This window comes from Dendropsophus ebraccatus, chromosome 3, assembly GCF_027789765.1.
Source record: "Dendropsophus ebraccatus isolate aDenEbr1 chromosome 3, aDenEbr1.pat, whole genome shotgun sequence".
NCBI lineage: Eukaryota > Metazoa > Chordata > Amphibia > Anura > Hylidae > Dendropsophus > Dendropsophus ebraccatus.
In genome coordinates, this window is record NC_091456.1 from 140,373,233 (window position 1) to 140,392,055 (window position 18,823).

Sequence of the window (18,823 nt, forward strand, 5' to 3'; positions counted from 1 at the left end):
GGCTGATGATGCAGACAGGGGGCAGCGCGTGATCTCCCAGGAGGCTTGGCTGGATCCCCCAATCACCTGAGTGATTCACCATCTCTGACCGGCTAGAAGCAGGTGTTGCACTGATTTCTCTAATTGTGCAGAATTGTGCAGTGAAATTAGGGCTGTGTTCACACATGTTGGAGAGTCATTGCAGCACTGCAGCGTATTCACACAAATGATGCAGTAACACAAGTAAATGATGCTAAACGGCAGAGAGGATTAGAGCCTTATTATTGGGCTCAACTTGAAAGATAACATAATATGTGCGTGGAAATGAAAAGAAAAAAAAATTCTAAAAGTTTTTTACTTTATTCCAATATCAGCATTACAGGTAGAGAATACAGTGTGCTGTGTGGTGTTACAGGTAGAGAATACAGTGTGCTGGGTGGTGTTACAGGTAGAGAATACAGTGTGCTGTGTGGTGTTACAGGTAGAGAATACAGTGTACTGTGTGGTGTTACAGTTAGAGAATACAGCGCGCTGTGTAGAGTTACAGGTAGAGAATAAAGCATGCTGTGTGGTGTTACAGGTAGAGAATACAGTGTGCTGTGTGGTGTTACAGGTAGAGAATACAGCGTGCTGTGTGGTGTTACAGCTAGAGAATACAGCGTGCTGTGTGGTGTTACAGGTAGAGAATACAGCATGCTGTGTGGTGTTACAGGTAGAGAATACAGCCTGCTGTGTGGTGTTACAGGTAGAGAATACAGCATGCTGTGTGGTGTTACAGGTAGAGAAAGAATACAGCATGCTGTGTGGTGTTACAGGTAGAGAATACAGCGTGCTGTGTGGTGTTACAGGTAGAGAATACAGCGTGCTGTGTGGTGTTACAGGTAGAGAATACAGCGTGCTGTATGGTGTTACAGGTAGAGAATACAGCGTGCTGTGTGGTGTTACAGGTAGAGAAAGAATACAGCATGCTGTGTGGTGTTACAGGTAGAGAAAACAGCGTGCTGTGTGGTGTTACAGGTAGAAAATACAGCGTGCTGTGTGGTGTTACAGGTGGAGAAAGAATACAGCATGCTGTGTGGTGTTACAGGTAGAGAATACAGCGTGCTGTGTGGTGTTACAGGTAGAGAATACAGCGTGCTGTGTGGTGTTACAGGTAGAGAATACAATGTGCTGTGTGGTGTTACAGGTAGAGAATACAGCGTGCTGTGTGGTGTTACAGGTAGAGAATACAGCGTGCTGTGTGGTGTTACAGGTAGAGAATACAGCGTGCTGTGTGGTGTTACAGGTAGAGAATACAGCGTGCTGTGTGGTGTTACAGGTAGAGAATACAGAGTGCTGTGTGGTGTTACAGGTAGAGAATACAGCGTGCTGTGTGGTGTTACAGGTAGAGAAAGAATACAGCATGCTGTGTGGTGTTACAGGTAGAGAATACAGTGTGGTGTTACAGGTAGAAAATACAGCGTGCTGTGTGGTGTTACAGGTAGAGAATACAGAGTGCTGTGTGGTGTTACAGGTAGAGAATACAGCGTGCTGTGTGGTGTTACAGGTAGAGAAAGAATACAGCATGCTGTGTGGTGTTACAGGTAGAGAATACAGTGTGGTGTTACAGGTAGAAAATACAGCGTGCTGTGTGGTGTTACAGGTGGAGAAAGAATACAGCATGCTGTGTGGTGTTACAGGTAGAGAATACAGCGTGCTGTGTGGTGTTACAGGTAGAGAATACAGCATGCTGTGTGGTGTTACAGGTAGAGAATACAATGTGCTGTGTGGTGTTACAGGTAGAGAATACAGCGTGCTGTGTGGTGTAACAGGTAGAGAATACAGCGTGCCGTGTGGTGTTACTGGTAGAGAATACAGCATGCTGTGTGGTGTTACAGGTAGAGAATACAGAGTGCTGTGTGGTGTTACAGGTAGAGAATACAGCGTGCTGTGTGGTGTTACAGGTAGAGAAAGAATACAGCATGCTGTGTGGTGTTACAGGTAGAGAATACAGCGTGCTGTGTGGTGTTACAGGTAGAGAAAGAATACAGCATGCTGTGTGGTGTTACAGGTAGAGAATACAGCGTGCTGTGTGGTGTTACAGGTAGAGAATACAGCGTGCTGTGTGGTGTTACAGGTAGAGAATACAGCGTGCTGTGTGGTGTTACAGGTAGAGAATACAGCGTGCTGTGTGGTGTTACAGGTAGAGAATACAGCGTGCTGTGTGGTGTTACAGGTGAGAATACAATGTGCTGTGTGGTGTTACAGGTGGAGAATACAGCGTGCTGTGTGGTGTTACAGGTAGAGAATACAGCATGCTGTGTGGTGTTAGAGGTAGAGAATACAGCTTGCTGTGTGGTGTTACAGGTAGAATATACAGTGTGCTGTGTGATGTTACAGGTAGAGAATACAGTGTGCTGTGTGGTGTTACAGGTAGTAACTGTGTGCTGTGTGGGTGGGACAACAATGAAATGATAAAGTACTGCAAATAATTTAGTAACACAATGAAACTGCAATGTGTGAACACAGCCTAGATGTTATGAAACAGATTCGGGCGGGGAATGGGCAGGGTGGAGGACTGTGATGAACAGCTGAGAGAAAGCATTGCATTCTGGAACCTGCAGTACTGTGTACAACTGATAAACCAGGAAGTGCAGAAACACAAAACAGAACAACCCCCCCCCCCCCCCCCCCAAAAAAAAAAAACAAAAAAAAACAAATGGATTTTTGGTAGTTTCAAAAATGGAACAGATAGGTAAATAATGCTATATGCTTCTGCAGGAGTTTCATTTTTTTAACCTCTACCTGGAGTTCCCCTTTAAGGGAACAGAATTCGGTAATCATCTGATCTTTTGACTTTCCTCCCCCTTAAAATTTTGCACCCATGCCAACCGTCTCTTCTCCACCTCCACGGTACGTCAGTGTGTCTGAGTGAAGATAATCCAATAATATTGCAATGCGCCATAGACTTGCACCTTTGGTGCTGATGTAATGGACACATTATTAATGAAACACAAAACTTGAAGAACTACAAAGCAAGGTGGAAGCAAGTTTCAAACATTTAGACAAAAAAAACATATAATGGGAGTAATAGGGAAAAGAGAAGTGAGTTCTGTTCTAATCATTTTAAGGGTAAATTCACACGGGTGGATTCGCTGCGAGTTTCCTGCAAAAAAATCGCATGTTTGGTCATTGCGGATTAGATGCTATTTTATTTGTGGGAAACTCGCAGCAGATCCGCCCGTGTGAATTTACCCTAAAGCGACTCTGAACCTACAATCTGTCCCCCCCAAACCACTTGTACCTTCGGACAGCTGCTTTTAATCCAGGATCTGTCCTGGGGTCCGTTCGGCAGGTGATGCAGTTATTGTCCTAAAAACAACTTTTAAACTTGCAGCCCTGTGCCCAACGGGAGTATCTGTGCCCTAACTTTGCACCACCCCTCTGTCCCTCCTCCCCACCCTCTTCATCATTAAGAATGCCACTGGAACATTTTCTCCATGTTGAACATTGCACAGGTGCTTAACGGTCCAGCCAATGTTCAGGAATAGGAAACGATTAGAGATGAGCGAACCTCGAGCATGCTCGAGTCGATCCGAACCCGAACTTTCGGCATTTGATTAGCGGTGGCTGCTGAACTTGGATAAAGCCCTAAGGCTATGTGGAAAACATGGATATAGTCATTGGCTGTATCCATGTTTTCCAGACAACCTTAGAGCTGTATCCAAGTTCAGCAGCCCCAGCTAATCAAATGCCGAGCGTTTGCTCGGTATTTGCTCATCTCTAGAAACGATCTGCCTGGAGCATTCCTAATGCTGAGGAGGGCGGGGAGGAGGGACAGAAAGGTTGTGCCAACCTAATGCATACACAATCTAAGCCCTGGCCGTTGGGCATGGGGCTGCCAGTTTAAAAGTTGTGTTTTAGGACAATAACTGCATCACCTGCCGAACGGACCCTAGGACAGATCTGGGATTAAAAGCAGCTATCCGAAGGTACAAGTGGTTGGGGGGGGGGGGGGTCAAATTGTGGGTACAGAGCCGCTTTAAGTCTATACCTTCAGCTCAGCAATAAGGCAACAAACTTAGTCAGCAATATTTCTGTCTAATTTAGAATTGATTCCAGATGGACTTGCTTTAGGTATTTACAGCCAACTATACAATACAGTCTTTGCTTATTTTCTAGACATAGTTTGTCTTTGTTACAAAAAAACCTTAAGGGTCCATTTTTATTCAATGGACAAATGCAGGGTAATGGACTTAGTATAAAACTGACTGTAAAGTAAGTGTGTACCTGACCTAAGAACATTAGATGAAGAGCTAGCTACACAGGGACACAGAGCTATGCGTAGAGCTCTTCAGAGTATGTCGCTGCTATGTAAGTGATGAATGCTAAGTAATTGATAATAAGATGCCGGAATCTTGACTTTTAATTAAAGTCAAGTGCACATTGTAAAGCCTCCAGTGTGAAGACCTGAGGAAGGAGAAGCATCAGCTCAGAGCACAGCGGTCCTTGCATACATGTCATTTTTCAGTGTGCAGCGAAATTTTGGCACACGGCAGACAGTTCACTTCCTTGTGCTGCTGGAGGAGGAGCCTTTCCATTTCTTTTCACGTCACCCAGCCCCTTCTCATACACCTCAAATAGACTCCTTCCTGTCCTGTCACATACAAGGCTCAGTGCAGACTGCTACCAAGTGAAGCCTGCAGTCCTTTCCATTGCCGCGCATAGAGATTACAGCCAAGGTGCTGTCAGCAGCTGCCGGTCTCAGACTGTCCGTGCTGCTCTTTGGTAAGTTAATATATTCCGTTTACTTTTGCTGCAGTCTCAGGATGGGACTATTACTAGGAGGTGGGGGTTCCTGTGCATCATACCCCTGTGATGCTTTATCATATGTTCTAAAGTTTCAGCCTAGAATGCTATACGGTGTGAGGTTCTGGTGAATGGAATGTCTTACAGAATGTTCGCATAGGGTTATTAGAATGTTGTATACTTTTAGAGGATGCTTTTGTGTTGCTGTTAATAAAATGCTGTGTACTCATGAAAAGGGTTCATTGAATGTTGTGAAATTAGTTTTATTTTTTTAATGCAGCATACTGATGGGTTACTTGCGTGTTTCAGTGTATATAATACAGCATATACTAATATACTGTTAAGAATAATATAAACTGAGGTTAGTATAATAGAATACAGTGTACTCATGAATCAAGGGAAACAGAATGTATGTGGATAAGTATAAAAATATAGGAAATGATTGACTTAATAGAAAGATGTGTACTCATTAGATAAAGTTAATAAAGTACCATATACTTAATATGTAGAAGTAATAAAATATTCAGATAGAATCCTGCATCCTCATAGATTTGAGTTGAATAGATTAAGTGAATAAGGCGATGTGCCTAGTAGAATACCACTGAATCATAAATGACAGACAAGTGAACAATCCTTACTCATTAGTTGAGATAACAGAATAAATACATATTTTGGTTCGGGCAGTATAACGTCATCATTACAGTAGTGTATGCTCAGTCATACGTATATGCAGGTTAATGCATAAACTTAAGTTTTTAGCAAGTTTGACTTAATAAAATTCTATAAACTTAAGGGATGGAGTAACCAGAATGCTGCATACCTATAGGAAGGGGTTAATATCATTTGGGACACCCATGAGATGTGTTACTAGGATAATTCTGTATACTCATGCTTTATTTGTGTTGACTATTTCTCTATAAACTGCTGTTATTAATAATGCAGCACAGTTTGGCTGGAATAGTCGGACATATTCCTCATTTAGAATGTTTTCTGAGCAGTCACCCCTGTAAGGAGCTGACTTGATAGAACAGAACGTGGTTGAGGTGCTTCCTGTGTAAACCATCTAATGTCATGATGGGACTCTGGCCCGCTGAGAACTTAGTTATTACATCAGTATTGTTTTTGCTTAGTTTCTTTGTTATTTCACAGTCAGCTCTTACTCAGGGGGATATTGGGTCAGTGATCCAGCATCAACTTTGTATCTGTTTCACAATTATCACATGAAGCCCACTGGAAGCAAACAACCTCATTTCTCCATGCGGTAACAGAAGAGCACAGTGTTGAGGCCCAGCATCCTGTGCATGTGACTGTGTTCAAACTTATTCAAAGTGTTGTTTTTTTTTATTCTTTTTTACTTCCCTTTTAAAGGGAAAACTAACCTGCGTAAAGATCTTTATACCAAACACAGGCACATAATTTTGCACCATTTTATTAAGTAAATGTTTAATTATTATGTAAATGATGTTGTTTTGTTCAGTGGGGGAGGTTATTTACCCTATAGTGTACCAAAAGGGTCACCCCCTGCTTCTCTTACCATGTACCTAATAAATACTGTGGCCGCTCATCTGCAGTGATGGCCTCATAATTGGCAGCATGATAAGAAGAGTGGGTGGGCGGAGTGGCCATATTGGTATTAGTATTAGGTTGAACCTGATGGACTCTTTTCTTTTTTCAACCTTATTTACTATGTTACTATGTTACTATGTATATCAAGGGGTAAATGAACGTTCCCATTTCACTAAACAACCTCATTGCTGGAATGGACATGTAAAGCACTGTGAGGCACAGGAGGCCTTGGGCATGAGAACCCTAGGCCTGCCTCTTTTATACTGACATGGATGTATTAAATATATATTTTTTATGGAAGTACAAGCACTGACAATGTTTTGAGAGGTATGGCAGAACATCTTTAAAATGGTACCAGCAGCTCAGAGTGTGTTGGGGAAGGGGAGGGGGGTCCCAGATTCGCTTTAAAGTATACTTGTCACTTGACATGTCGTAGAGATGTGTCAAATGTTCTGATCCATGGAGGTCTGGGTGTTCAGACCTCCACCAATCATTAGAAAAGGGTGAGGGTACATGGACAGGTGCTGCTTCGCCCTGATTTCAGGAGACGCTTGCATAGACTTTCTATAGAAGTTGGGGAGAGAACTGGCTTAATGCGTATTTCTCCCAGCTATATATAGCAATTGCTATATAAGAATAAAAAGAATTATGTCTTATACTAAACACTTTGGTAGGTGGCAAATACTTTGACCTTTACCTTCCACTACAGGTAGACTGTCCTACAGGTCATCATGAACTGCTCACTAAGTGTATGTTTGTAGTTAATACTGCTTCCGTTCAGCACTATGAACAGGGATTGAAATCCGGCAACAACATCTCCATCTTCTCCATTCCCACAGGATTATCAGCATTGTACTTATGGCCAACTCTAACCACCGCTATGCCCTGTGGGCTGCCCGGGCAATTTAGCGATCACCCGGGCAGATCCCTGCGGCCCCCCTGCACTTACCCGCTCGCTGACGCCGCGTGTACTAGTGGCGGCAGCGAGCGGGTAACAAGGAGCAAACAAGCGCTGACAGCACTAATAGAGGCTTTACTCACTTATATGAGATTGAGTTCCAGGGCCGAGCACAGCGATTCATATGAATCATCCGCTGTGTCTGTGTATTCTAGTCCTACCAGATCAAACACTGATGGCTTATCTTAAAAATAGGCAGTCAGTGTTTAAAGGAATTTTTCAGGTGACTAATTGACATAGAATAATGAACTCCTAGGACCCCTTATAGATCATCAGAATGAAAGGGATGCCCATAAAATGTGGCAATATCTGGTACGGGGTTCAGTATGGTTGCTCTGCATGATCTGTATTCTGTGAGCAGAGAAAAGAAGGGCATTTATGCTGTATGCAGCCATAATAAAGCACTAATAGACATCTATGGGGCCCTGCTGGGACTTTTTTGCATTCTGATTTTATGCCATAAATTCTGCATAGATTTAAAAAAATAAATAAATAAATGGTGGCGTATACTTCCCTGGCAGTACCGCAGGTACTCCCTGTGCCCCAGTATAGCTTTGGTGTGTGTTTCTCCATTGTGCATGTGGCTTGTTGGCAGGAATCTTGGAAGAAATTACCTGTTTGCTCCCTGCGATGTAATTTATTGCCATCTTATCTGCAAGAGTGTTCATATGCTGTGTTCTTCAATAATAAAAGGGATATAGTTTTTTTAATAACAGGAATACAGCTTTTTTTATAGACACTTTGCCACTGTATGGAGTTATATTTCTGAGTATTTCCCCCCTAAAAGCTATGCTGATAGAAAAGAGGCCCACTAGGGTAGAGTAGGGCCTGGTTGTGGCCTATGGGTTGTGTATTATGGCTCTGTACAATCAGATGTTTGCACAGAGCTGTAACTGGGTAGTGCATGAGGCCCAAGTTAGGGATGAACAGATGTCTGCAGACTTCTGCTAGATAACTTTAGGATCCAACTTTAATTCCTTTTGATTCAGGCAAAAGGAATTTTCCTAGACATCAGTAGAAATAGCAGCCCTGTTAGAAGTAAGGATTGCAGGAGCACAGGAAAGGGTTAAGAGATGAAAACACTTATAATATAAAGTATTTCACTTATAAGAAAACCCTGCAGCGTTCTGGAATAGCTGAGATTTCTCCCCTGCCAGGAGGCTTAGGTTGCGAGGGCAGAACGTAATGAAGGCCTTTCACTGGCAGAAGTGGACTAATATCCAGCATGTAGGATACTTAAGCATATTTTCTCCATCACAAAATCCAGTGCATTTCTCTATGCCTTCTTGCTAATGCTGCTTTGTCATGTAGTCCAGTGTGCTCATATGCCTATTTACAAAGATGTACAGTAACACCAGGTTGTGTCTGTAGTGAGAACGACCTTTTGGCTAATGGATGTAAATGGTGTTTGTTAGTATGTGCTATCCTTCTAAGCACTTAGTCTGCTAAATATGGCTTTCAATATAAGAAATGCTTACTGGGGCCCAGCATTCATTGTGTTTTTGTAGTTATTTTCTAAGTTACATATGTGATCAACATGTATTACTGTTAGTTATGTGTAAAATTGCATACATTATTATAGAAACGCTACAAACTTGACATACCTTCATCCTGAACGGAGTTGTCAGCTGGTTAGATTTGTTTAACCTTTAAAGTTATCTCTTATCCATAGCCGATAAACAGGATAAGAAGGAATGTCCATTATTGGAACATTCCTATCAACGCTCATTCAGTTGATAGTCACCCCAGTGTAAAAGTACCTTCATGTTACAATACAGAAAGAGAGATTGTAGTAACAAACGGGAGGAGGTGCCCGGAAGTTAAAGTTATACTATGTGACCTGTGAGTGGTCTTCTATTCCTATGCAGTGTGTACTAGGTAATGTCAATGAAGGTTTAGGCTGGGAAGTATTGTCATATAAAACTGGCCTTACACATAATGTATTATTGAATCTATAATTACATCTTTGTATTTTAGATCCTGCCATGTATTCACCAAGAAGATTATTTCTTCGCCTTCCTTACGACGCTCCATAGTATCTAAGCATCTGAGTAAGTACGCAGTGCTGCGCGCACCGCATTATATGACTCAATATATATTTATATATATGTTCAGTTTTTATTGAGTTGCAGCACAGCTCCCTTGGCTTCCATCATTGAAATTAGGCTAATTTTAGTAATAACAGTGAGATTTGCTGTATGAGCAGTTCCCTGATGACCAAAGAGATGTCTTTTTCCCAAGTTAAGCTTCACTTTATTATCTATAGCTGTGATAAAATACTGGAGCAGGGGATTTTATATGGGAATGATGTCAGAATGGATCTCACTTCTGCTGGGTTGGATTTACTGTATCATCATCTTCTTCCTGAAAACTGATTACTTTTACAGTAGTATGAAGCTCAGGCTGCAGTTGGTTATATGGGAAATCGTGACAATTTATCTGTCTTTAAAGTCATATCTGAATGTTCAGGCTGTAATGCAGCCTATGAACAATGTTGTTGTTCTTTTAGTTTTCATGAGCACAATAACACAAAAAAAGAAAGAAAAATCATGTTCAATTGTTATAATTTTACCCTTTATTTGATGTTTTTAACATAGCTTTTTGCCGGGTTTACATTCAGCCGGCGATCCGGTGGCATTTCCCTTTGGTGCAAGAGAAAAGTGGCAAAGATAAACGGATCTTTGAACTGATCCCATTCATTTTAGTGGGACAGTAGCATCCGGCGTGTTAATGGTGCCGTCGGATCGCCGCACCCGACATACGTCAGAACGCTGCTTGCTGCTTTCTACCGTTTGTCCTTGATGTTTAATGTAAAAAAAAGATAGGACAACTGATGACAACTGATGCATTTCTGCCATCAGTTGTGGCATCAGTTGTCACAAATGAAGGACCCTGGTCCGCCAGATAGATGTAAACTCAGCCTAGGCGACTTTTACTTTGATGTCACATTTTTACCCAATAGTCCAAAGCCAGATCCAGTATTTGAGATGTGCCAGAACTGATAGAAAAGTTACAAAGAAAGGAGCCCCTCTGACACTATTTAGTGAATAAAAACTTGTTTTAAGGCAACGTTAACACAGTGTTAATGCTGTAGGTTCTAGGTATATATCTGCATCCCTGCAAATAGTGTGGCGCTCAGCAGAGAATCCATTCATTTTAATTACCAGGCTTACCAGTACTGCTGTCAATTACAGGCAGATGATCACTGTCATGAACATACAGGATGCATATTTTTCTTGTATTTTTGAACCAAAGCAACCAACAATATGGCATCAGTCATATGATATCAACACAGCAACTGCGGCAGGTCATTTTATAAATGGCCTATTTACTAGTGTTTTATACTAAAGTTAAGTTATTACTCAATTTCAGTAATTGTTCACTGTAGTAAAACTGCTTAGTATACAAGATGCTTACTAGCAGCTAAATTCTGCATCTGGCTGTTGAATGTGATGGGCGCCTGCAGTATTCTCTGCACATACATACACTGGAGGGATAAAAAACAAAACACATTGCTGTCTTCAGGAATTGCATCTCCTTAATGTAATTACTTTCAATGACTTGCCTAAGGTATGATGTTAATAGTCTAAGTGATTCCACTCCGGCATCTTTCATGTAAAGGTTAATAATTTGGTGGTAAATCTGATCTCAGCAGTGCAGGAATGAAATGTTTCATGTTCCCATTTGCTTTGGAGAAATAGCAGACCTCTGATGTTTATGTAGAGATAGAAAAGGGAATGTGGCCAAGATCTATTGCTATAGAGAAATGAGGGAGGCAGACGGCAGTAACTCAGCAATTATTCACCTACACAGTGAAGAGATAGATGTGTGGCGGCACAATAATATAGATATATAGTTAAATGAAAAATAGACTTTAAAATGAAGACATAAAGCTACAGGATGGGTTCAAAAGACATAACTATCATCACCAGAATCTTAGAGATACAGTAGATAATCTGTAAACCGGTTGGCCATTTATATTAGATGTATGTTGGATAAATTCGATAATTTCCATGGAATAGGCTGACCATCAAATGTGTATTGAAGCTTCTTGTCTGCACCCTCTAGTGGCAGATATCAGGGCTGATATTGATTTGGACTTCACTATGTCCGGTCCCTTATCTCAAGGGAAAGTCTAGCAGCTTTTTTCCTCCTTACCCTATTGAGATCACCTGCATGCTGAAAGTGTTAGATACCCATCCAATATACTGTCAACATACTCTACAATATACATGGTACATACTCTAAAAGTATGCATATCATACCTGCCTGTATTACTACATGTTACTGGGCAGAGGTAATGTTTAAATACAGTCCCACCTAATTCCCAGTGCCTGGGCCATACAACGACTTGTTCAAAAGATCTATATACATATATTAGATATGAAGTAATCCCCTTATGCAGCAGGTGGCCCTTTTCCATCGCTCAGGTCTGAAAGCCATACTGCTATATCTAACAGGCTAACAGGCTTTAGTTTTTGCAAGAACCCCCGCCCCCCCTTTTATGATGTAAAAGCATAGTAGGCCACAGTTATAGTTATTGGGTGTTTGTTGCACCAAGAGAGATCAACAGTTCCTTCCTTATTATGCCAGTTGACTAATTTATATAGAGGGAATGAAGCAGATGCCTGGTGCTGGTTATATTGAGAAAAACAAAGTATCAGAAAGGAAAGAGTCCAACCAATCTGATTTCTTCTTTCCCCAAACGTATGCTTCAACTAATAGTTAGGCTGACCCTTTAAATATTATCTTGATTGGATTCTCAACAAACCTTCATGTCTGTGGCATGCTGAATACACTAACAGTCACCAGTAACCAGCAAGTGGAAAATGTAAAATTGTAGTACATCTAGACTTTAATTATTCCTTGGCTCCTGCTTTGACAAACCTGATGCCATTGTGCATTACATGGTTATTCATTCATTTTAATGGCCAACTGCAAATTGCAGGTCTCTAAAAGTACTGTAGGTTTGTAACCACTTGTCCCTTGGCCTTGCCTGAAGCCTGGAAAGGTATTGGGCTACATCTATAGGACGCATACACAGATTCTCCCTACAAGCCGTATAACTCCTCTTCTCTTTTAATTAGGGGGTCTAGAATACAGGACAGGGTTATTTGCAGGAATCAGGACCTGGATATAAAATTAACTGCAGATTGTCTCTTAAAAGGGGTACCCAGGCAAAAAAATCCTTTTAAATGAACTATCAGAAATTTATATAGGTTTGTAATGTAGCTCTTTTAAAAAGATTTAAAAATCTGAACTCTTCCAGTACTACCAGTCTGTTACAGTGCTCCCACTGCTACCTCTGTCCATGGCAGAAACTGTCAAGTACAATGACAAAGCCCCTTAGAAAACCTTTCTTACTTTTGATAGTTCCTTTCAGGGACAGAGGTGGGAGTACTGTTTCAGACTACAGCAGGACATACAGCAGCTGATAAGACTTGAGATTTTTTAAGTAAATTACAACCCTATATAACGTTTTGACACTTTTTACTATAGTTCTCCTTTAAGGAGAGGCTTCAAAGAACTTAACACATCTTTTCAACTTGAGAAGCTGAAATAGACTCTTCTGAACTTCCTCTCACTACAGAGAGAGAGGCTGGGTTAAAATAAACTCCTCCCATTTCTAAAAGGTCTATGTACTGATATAAGGCTAACCCTTCTGCTGCCATCCAAAACTGGAACATTTGAAAGTACAGGACATCAGCAAAAAGTATAAAACTATACACAATTGTATGACCCTAGAAATTTAAAAAGTTTGGGCTAAATGGGCTAAATAGTAGCAATGTGGTCAGGGTTCATGAAATCTGGTTACACAGATCAATGACTGACTAAATGATTGTTTAAATTATAGTTAGATCCATGGTTTTAGTGGGGAGTGCACTATATAGAAAGCTTAGATAAAATTCCAACAAAAATTCCCATTTGCTAGAAAGAGATCAAATAGTCCAAAGTGCCTAGATGTTTTGAATGTTGCCCTTTAATTTCTTTTTGAAACATGTTTGAATAAGCATCTTCTGAATTCCTTACATGTGATATGTGTTCTTTCAGAATGAAGAAGTTGAAGAGTTGTTTGTTATGTCTTCAGCGACAGAAAGTCACCTTCCTCCTAATTGCAGTGTCCTTGCTCTGTATTTTAAAGCTTTTGAAAGTTGACTTAATATTCCCTAGTACTCAAAGTTACTTTGTGGAGCCAGATATTTTCTCTTCTTTTGTTACCAAAAACTCCCTACAAAATGACCCATCTAGCATCATCAACTGTACGGCCATATATGAATTGGAACCCATGGAAATTGGAAAAAGTTTACAGCTTAGGAGAAGACGCATATACGATCTGGACGATTCAAACGTTGTGACCATGACAAATAACTGTGCAGCTTATAAAAGTCTACGTCACTATCATGACAAGCCCATCTCGCAGGAAGAGAAAGACTTTCCCATAGCTTATTCACTGGTTGTACATAAAGATGCTATTAATGTAGAACGCCTTCTGCACACCATATACAGTCCTTCCAATGTCTACTGTATTCATTATGACCAAAAATCTTCTTCTAAATTCAAGCAAGCCATGATGAACTTAGCCAACTGCTTCCCCAATGTTTTTATTGCATCAAAGCTCGAGACAGTAATTTACGCTCATATTTCAAGACTACAAGCTGATCTGAACTGTCTGTCCGATCTGCTGAGGTCACCCGTACAGTGGAATTATGTCATCAATCTGTGTGGACAGGACATGCCGCTGAAATCCAATTATGAACTAATTTCAGAACTGAAAAAGCTTAATGGGAAGAATATGCTGGAGTCCTCACGACCGACAGATATAAAGAAAAGTCGCTATACTTACCATCATGAGGTCAGGATTGTAGTAAGTCTTGATTACGTACAGATGCCAATCAAAACTTCCACTGAAAAATCTCCGCCCCCCCATGGTATTGAAATGTATTCTGGAAGTGCCTATTTCGTTTTAAGCCGTCCATTTGTTCAGTTTGTTTATGTTTCACCTCTAGTTCCAGAATTTCTAGAATGGAGTAAAGACACCTTTTCGCCAGATGAACATTTTTGGGCAACGCTAAATCGGGTGCCAGGAGCACCTGGGGGACTTTCAAGGACAGAAGTGGAAATTACAGATCTTGATAGTAAAACTCGTCTAGTGAAATGGAGCTATCTTGAGGAAACTCACTATCCACCTTGCACTGGAACTCATGTCCGAAGTGTGTGTATTTACGGGGCGTCTGAACTACGATGGCTCCTTAAATCAGGACATTGGTTTGGAAATAAATTTGACCCAAAAGTAGACCCTATTTTAATCAAATGCTTGGTTGAAAAAATTGAAGAACAGCAGAGGGAATGGGTTTACTTGTCAACCAGGTGATTTTTTTGAATGGTACTATTCTGTTACACCATGCAACATAAGGATCTATTTCTTGAATTTATTTATTTCTTGAATTAAAAAAAAAGCACTACCCCTGTCCCCAGGCCCCAGTTTGTGCGCCCATGTTTTTATAAGCCTGAATAATCCCTTTTGGGCCCAGTGCATGGCCGATGTTATAACTATGAATCCTCTAAAATGCTGCAGCTGATGGTCAATGTTACAACTATAAATCTTCTCAAATGCTGCAGCATTTCAGATCGAGTCATTCGTCATTGTAAAGAATAAGAAAGGACTCTGTCCCTATTTCATGCTGCCTGTAGTTTGGGCAGTATGAAACTGATAACAGATTTCCTTTAAAGAATAAGGCCCTCTTCATTTTTTTCTGTCAGGAAAATCTGATCAGAAAGCCACCAGGAGGCTTCAGGAAACCATCAGTATTTACTAACTGTAATCAATATTTCCTGTCAGGAGTTCTTTCAGGATTTCCTGACCGGAAAAAAATGTATTGTTCGGCCTGGAATTCTGGATGCTTTCCAGATCCGCATCAGTAAAGCATCTGTAAATCCAGTTGCTCCCAAAGACTTCTATGGGGGTCACCCTTTAGGAAAAATCTGTAACTAAGGTAACCCTATGAGTCCAAAAATCGAGACAGATTTTTCCAGACGTGTGAAGGGGGCCTCAGGGATTTATTTACTTGTTATTCCTTGCTATACTGACATCTTGCATGTTCTGTCTCTCCAATTTAACAATAGGTCTCATTTATCAAAAACGTAGCAGAGAAACTGGTCTTGTTGTCCTTACAAACCAATTATATTACAGCTTTTATTTTTGTATAGTAGTTTAACCCTTTAAGGACAGAGCAAATTTCGATTTTTGCATTTTCGGTTTTTCCTCCTTGTGCATAAAAGGCCATAGCACTTGCATTTTTCCACCTAGAGACCCACATGAGCCCTTATTTTTTGCGTCACTAATTGTACTTTGCAATGACAGGCTGAATTTTTGCATAAAGTACACTGCGAAACCAGAAAAAAATTCAAAGTGTGGTGAAATTGAAAAAAAAAACGCATTTTGTTTATTTGGGGGAAATGTGTTTTTACGCCATTCGCCCTGGGGTAAAACTGACTTGTTATATATGTTCTTCAAGTCGTTACGATTAAAACAATATGTAACATGTATAACTTATATTGTATCTGATGGCCTGTAAAAAATTTAAACCATTGTCAACAAATATACAACACTTAAAACCGCTCCATTCCCAGGCTTATAGCGCTTTTATCCTTTGGTCTATGGGGCTGTGTCAGGTGTCATTTTTTGCGCCATGATGTGTTCTTTCTATCGGTACCTTGATTGCGCATATACGACTTTTTGATCGCTTTTTATTACAATTTTTCTGGATTTGATGCGACCAAAAATGCGCAATTTTGCACTTTGGGATTTTTTTGCGCTGACGCCATTTACCGTGCGAGATCAGGAATGTGATTAATTAATAGTTCGGGCGATTACGCACGCGGCAATAGCAAACATGTTTATTTATTTATTTATTTACTTTTATGTATAACCTGGGAAAAGGGGGGTGATTCAGACTTTTATTAGGGGAGGGGGCTTTTTACTAATAATGACATTTTTTTTTTACTTTTACACTTATACTAGAAGCCCCCCTGGGGGACTTCTAGTATAAGTGCTTTGATCTCTCATTGAGATCTCTGCAGCATAGATATGCTGCAGAGATCCATGAGATAGGCACTCGTTTACTTCCGGCTGCTGCAGCCGGAAGTAAACGAGTGCCGAGCCGGGGACGGCGCCATCTTGGAGCGGTCCCCGGCCGGCTTCATTTACGGAGATCGCTCCTCCGGGATAACATCTCGGAGGAGCGATCTCCCCACTAGACACCAGGGATGACGCTGCGTCCGGTAATCGGATGCAGCTGTCAACTTTGACAGCTGCATCCGATTACTGTATTAGCGGGCACGGCGATCGGACCGTGCCCGCTAATACCTACGGTCCCGGGCTACACGCGGCACCCGGGACCTGCGCGGTTCAGAGCGGGGCCGCCGCGCGGCCCCGCTCTGAACTCCCTTACCGGCATCAGGGCGTAAATTTACGCCCGATGTCGTTAAGGGGTTAATCAACGTCACCAAAATCCTTTTACTTATTTTTTACTTACTTTTTTACTTATCATGGTTTCAGGGTCTGGAATTTCCATGCTTAGAAACAACTACCAATGAAAGATTGGATAGCAGTGAAAATGGTCTCATACGCCTTAAAAGAATTTGTGCATGAAATTCATAGATGCTTAGGATGCTTCCACAGCAACCCAAACTTCTATGTTTAAACATGAAAGTTCTGGAACCTGGAACATGAAGGGTATGCTTTAAGAAATAAAAACAAAAATGAATGATAAACAAAGGGATTTTTTACAGTTTTGATGACCCAATATTTAAACTTCCCCCTTTGTATTCATATTGAAAATAATGACTTCCAATGGTGATAGATCCCACTATTTCTATCCTACAAAAACTTAACACTTGCTGCTGTGTACTAGATTCTAGCTGATAATTTGGGGTCCTAGCAATTATTGCCCACAGTTTGCAGAGGACACGAGGCTTCTCCTGACCTGTATTTTTTTTTAGTATATATGTGTATCCCCCATGAAATAACAATCCGGATAATCTTTTTTTATAGCTCTGTAATATGCAGTTTCTCTGTTAATCTTACTAGATTAGTGAAATAACCTATTGTGTGTTACCAGGGCATGTCCCCACAAGTTTTTTTTTTTTCTAAATATGATTTTACTTAATAATATAATCACAACAACAAATATAAAGACATCGATAGGATACAAAATCTTAACATCATACAGCTAGACTCACAATGATTAATAAAAGAAGTAACGATCATATTTTTGCTGACAGAGTCCATATACTACAACAATATAAGTTGCAACCTGAGAACTCTGGCTGTGGCTTATCTCTCCAGAACAAAGAGGGATAAGCCACAACATACCTTTTTTGACCATACCTGCGGCTTGTGGCGGGTTCGGCTGGTAGTATAAGGCATATAGGGCTCTCCCAACCATCGACCGACAGATCATATTGATGGAGATAGGAGTCGGCATGATGGAAATCATGACTCCTATCTCCACTAACATCATGCTATGAGCCTTTAACCCCTTAATGACATGGGGAAGACATTTACGCCCCCGCAGCCTGGGCCTTGGCACAGGAGGGCGTAAATGCACACCCTGCCAGGGTCCCGAGCTATGGAGCGGGCTCAGGAGCTGAGCTTGCTTTATAGCGGCTGAGAACTGGCTGCTATCAACAACCAGGCCCTCACCCTCAATAGTGGGCTGACGCAATTGCGTGACCGTTGTGAAGAGTCACCATAAGGCTTTTACTGTAAAGTGCATTATGTAAACATGGAATCGCATTTTTTGACCCAAATTCGCCCCATAAATGATATTTTGGGGGTTCCGTCATTCATTTTATGGTAGATTGAAAGACGCCATTGCAAAGTACACCTGTTCCTGAAAAAAACAAGACCTCACATAGCCCTGTAGGTGGAGAAATAGAAGAGTTATGGCTCTTAGAAGGTGAAGAGTACAAAACGAAAACACAAAAGTGACAATTGGTTTCAGCCCCAGTCCTTAAGGGGTTAATAATTGTGGTATTATTTAAAAGAAAATGAATAAAGAATATAAATAAATTTATAATAAAAAAAAAAATCATGCCATAGGTACGGCCAAAAAAGGCATAAAGTGTATGGGGACCTTAACAAAGGTATAGCACATCACAGCTTTAAAATAAAATATGTTCCAGAATTGCTATTGCATGGGGAATACAAGCATTTCCTAAAACAGACAGGTCGACAGAGGCCACAGGTCCTCTTTAATTTACTTCCATCGCTTTATTTAGTTGAAAACCATTGCTGTAGATTTTTATCTCTTGCTTTTAATTTTTTCCTATTCAAATTACTTATAATTAAATGAAATAACATCATTACGTTAATTAAGATAACAGATATGCTGATAGACAAAGCTTTCTGGGACAACTCCTACGGTAAACAGGGCTTCATTACGCATTAGCCTGTTAATATCTGCAGTGTGATGGACTCCAATTATTTTCCTTCTGTAATTGAACTTATTATTCTTAATCTTTTTCTGC

General features: G+C 40.8%; 1 protein-coding gene across 1 annotated transcript; it reads left to right on the forward strand.

The window, feature by feature from the left end:
• The first annotated feature begins 4,585 nt into the window (after positions 1-4,585).
• Positions 4,586-16,274, forward strand: GCNT4 (glucosaminyl (N-acetyl) transferase 4). Its single transcript, XM_069964633.1, has 3 exons — positions 4,586-4,746; positions 9,269-9,342; positions 13,343-16,274. Exon 3 carries the CDS (start codon positions 13,344-13,346, stop codon positions 14,661-14,663), a length of 1,320 nt encoding a protein of 439 aa, XP_069820734.1. The 5' UTR covers positions 4,586-4,746; positions 9,269-9,342; position 13,343; the 3' UTR covers positions 14,664-16,274.
• The last annotated feature ends 2,549 nt before the right edge of the window (positions 16,275-18,823 follow it).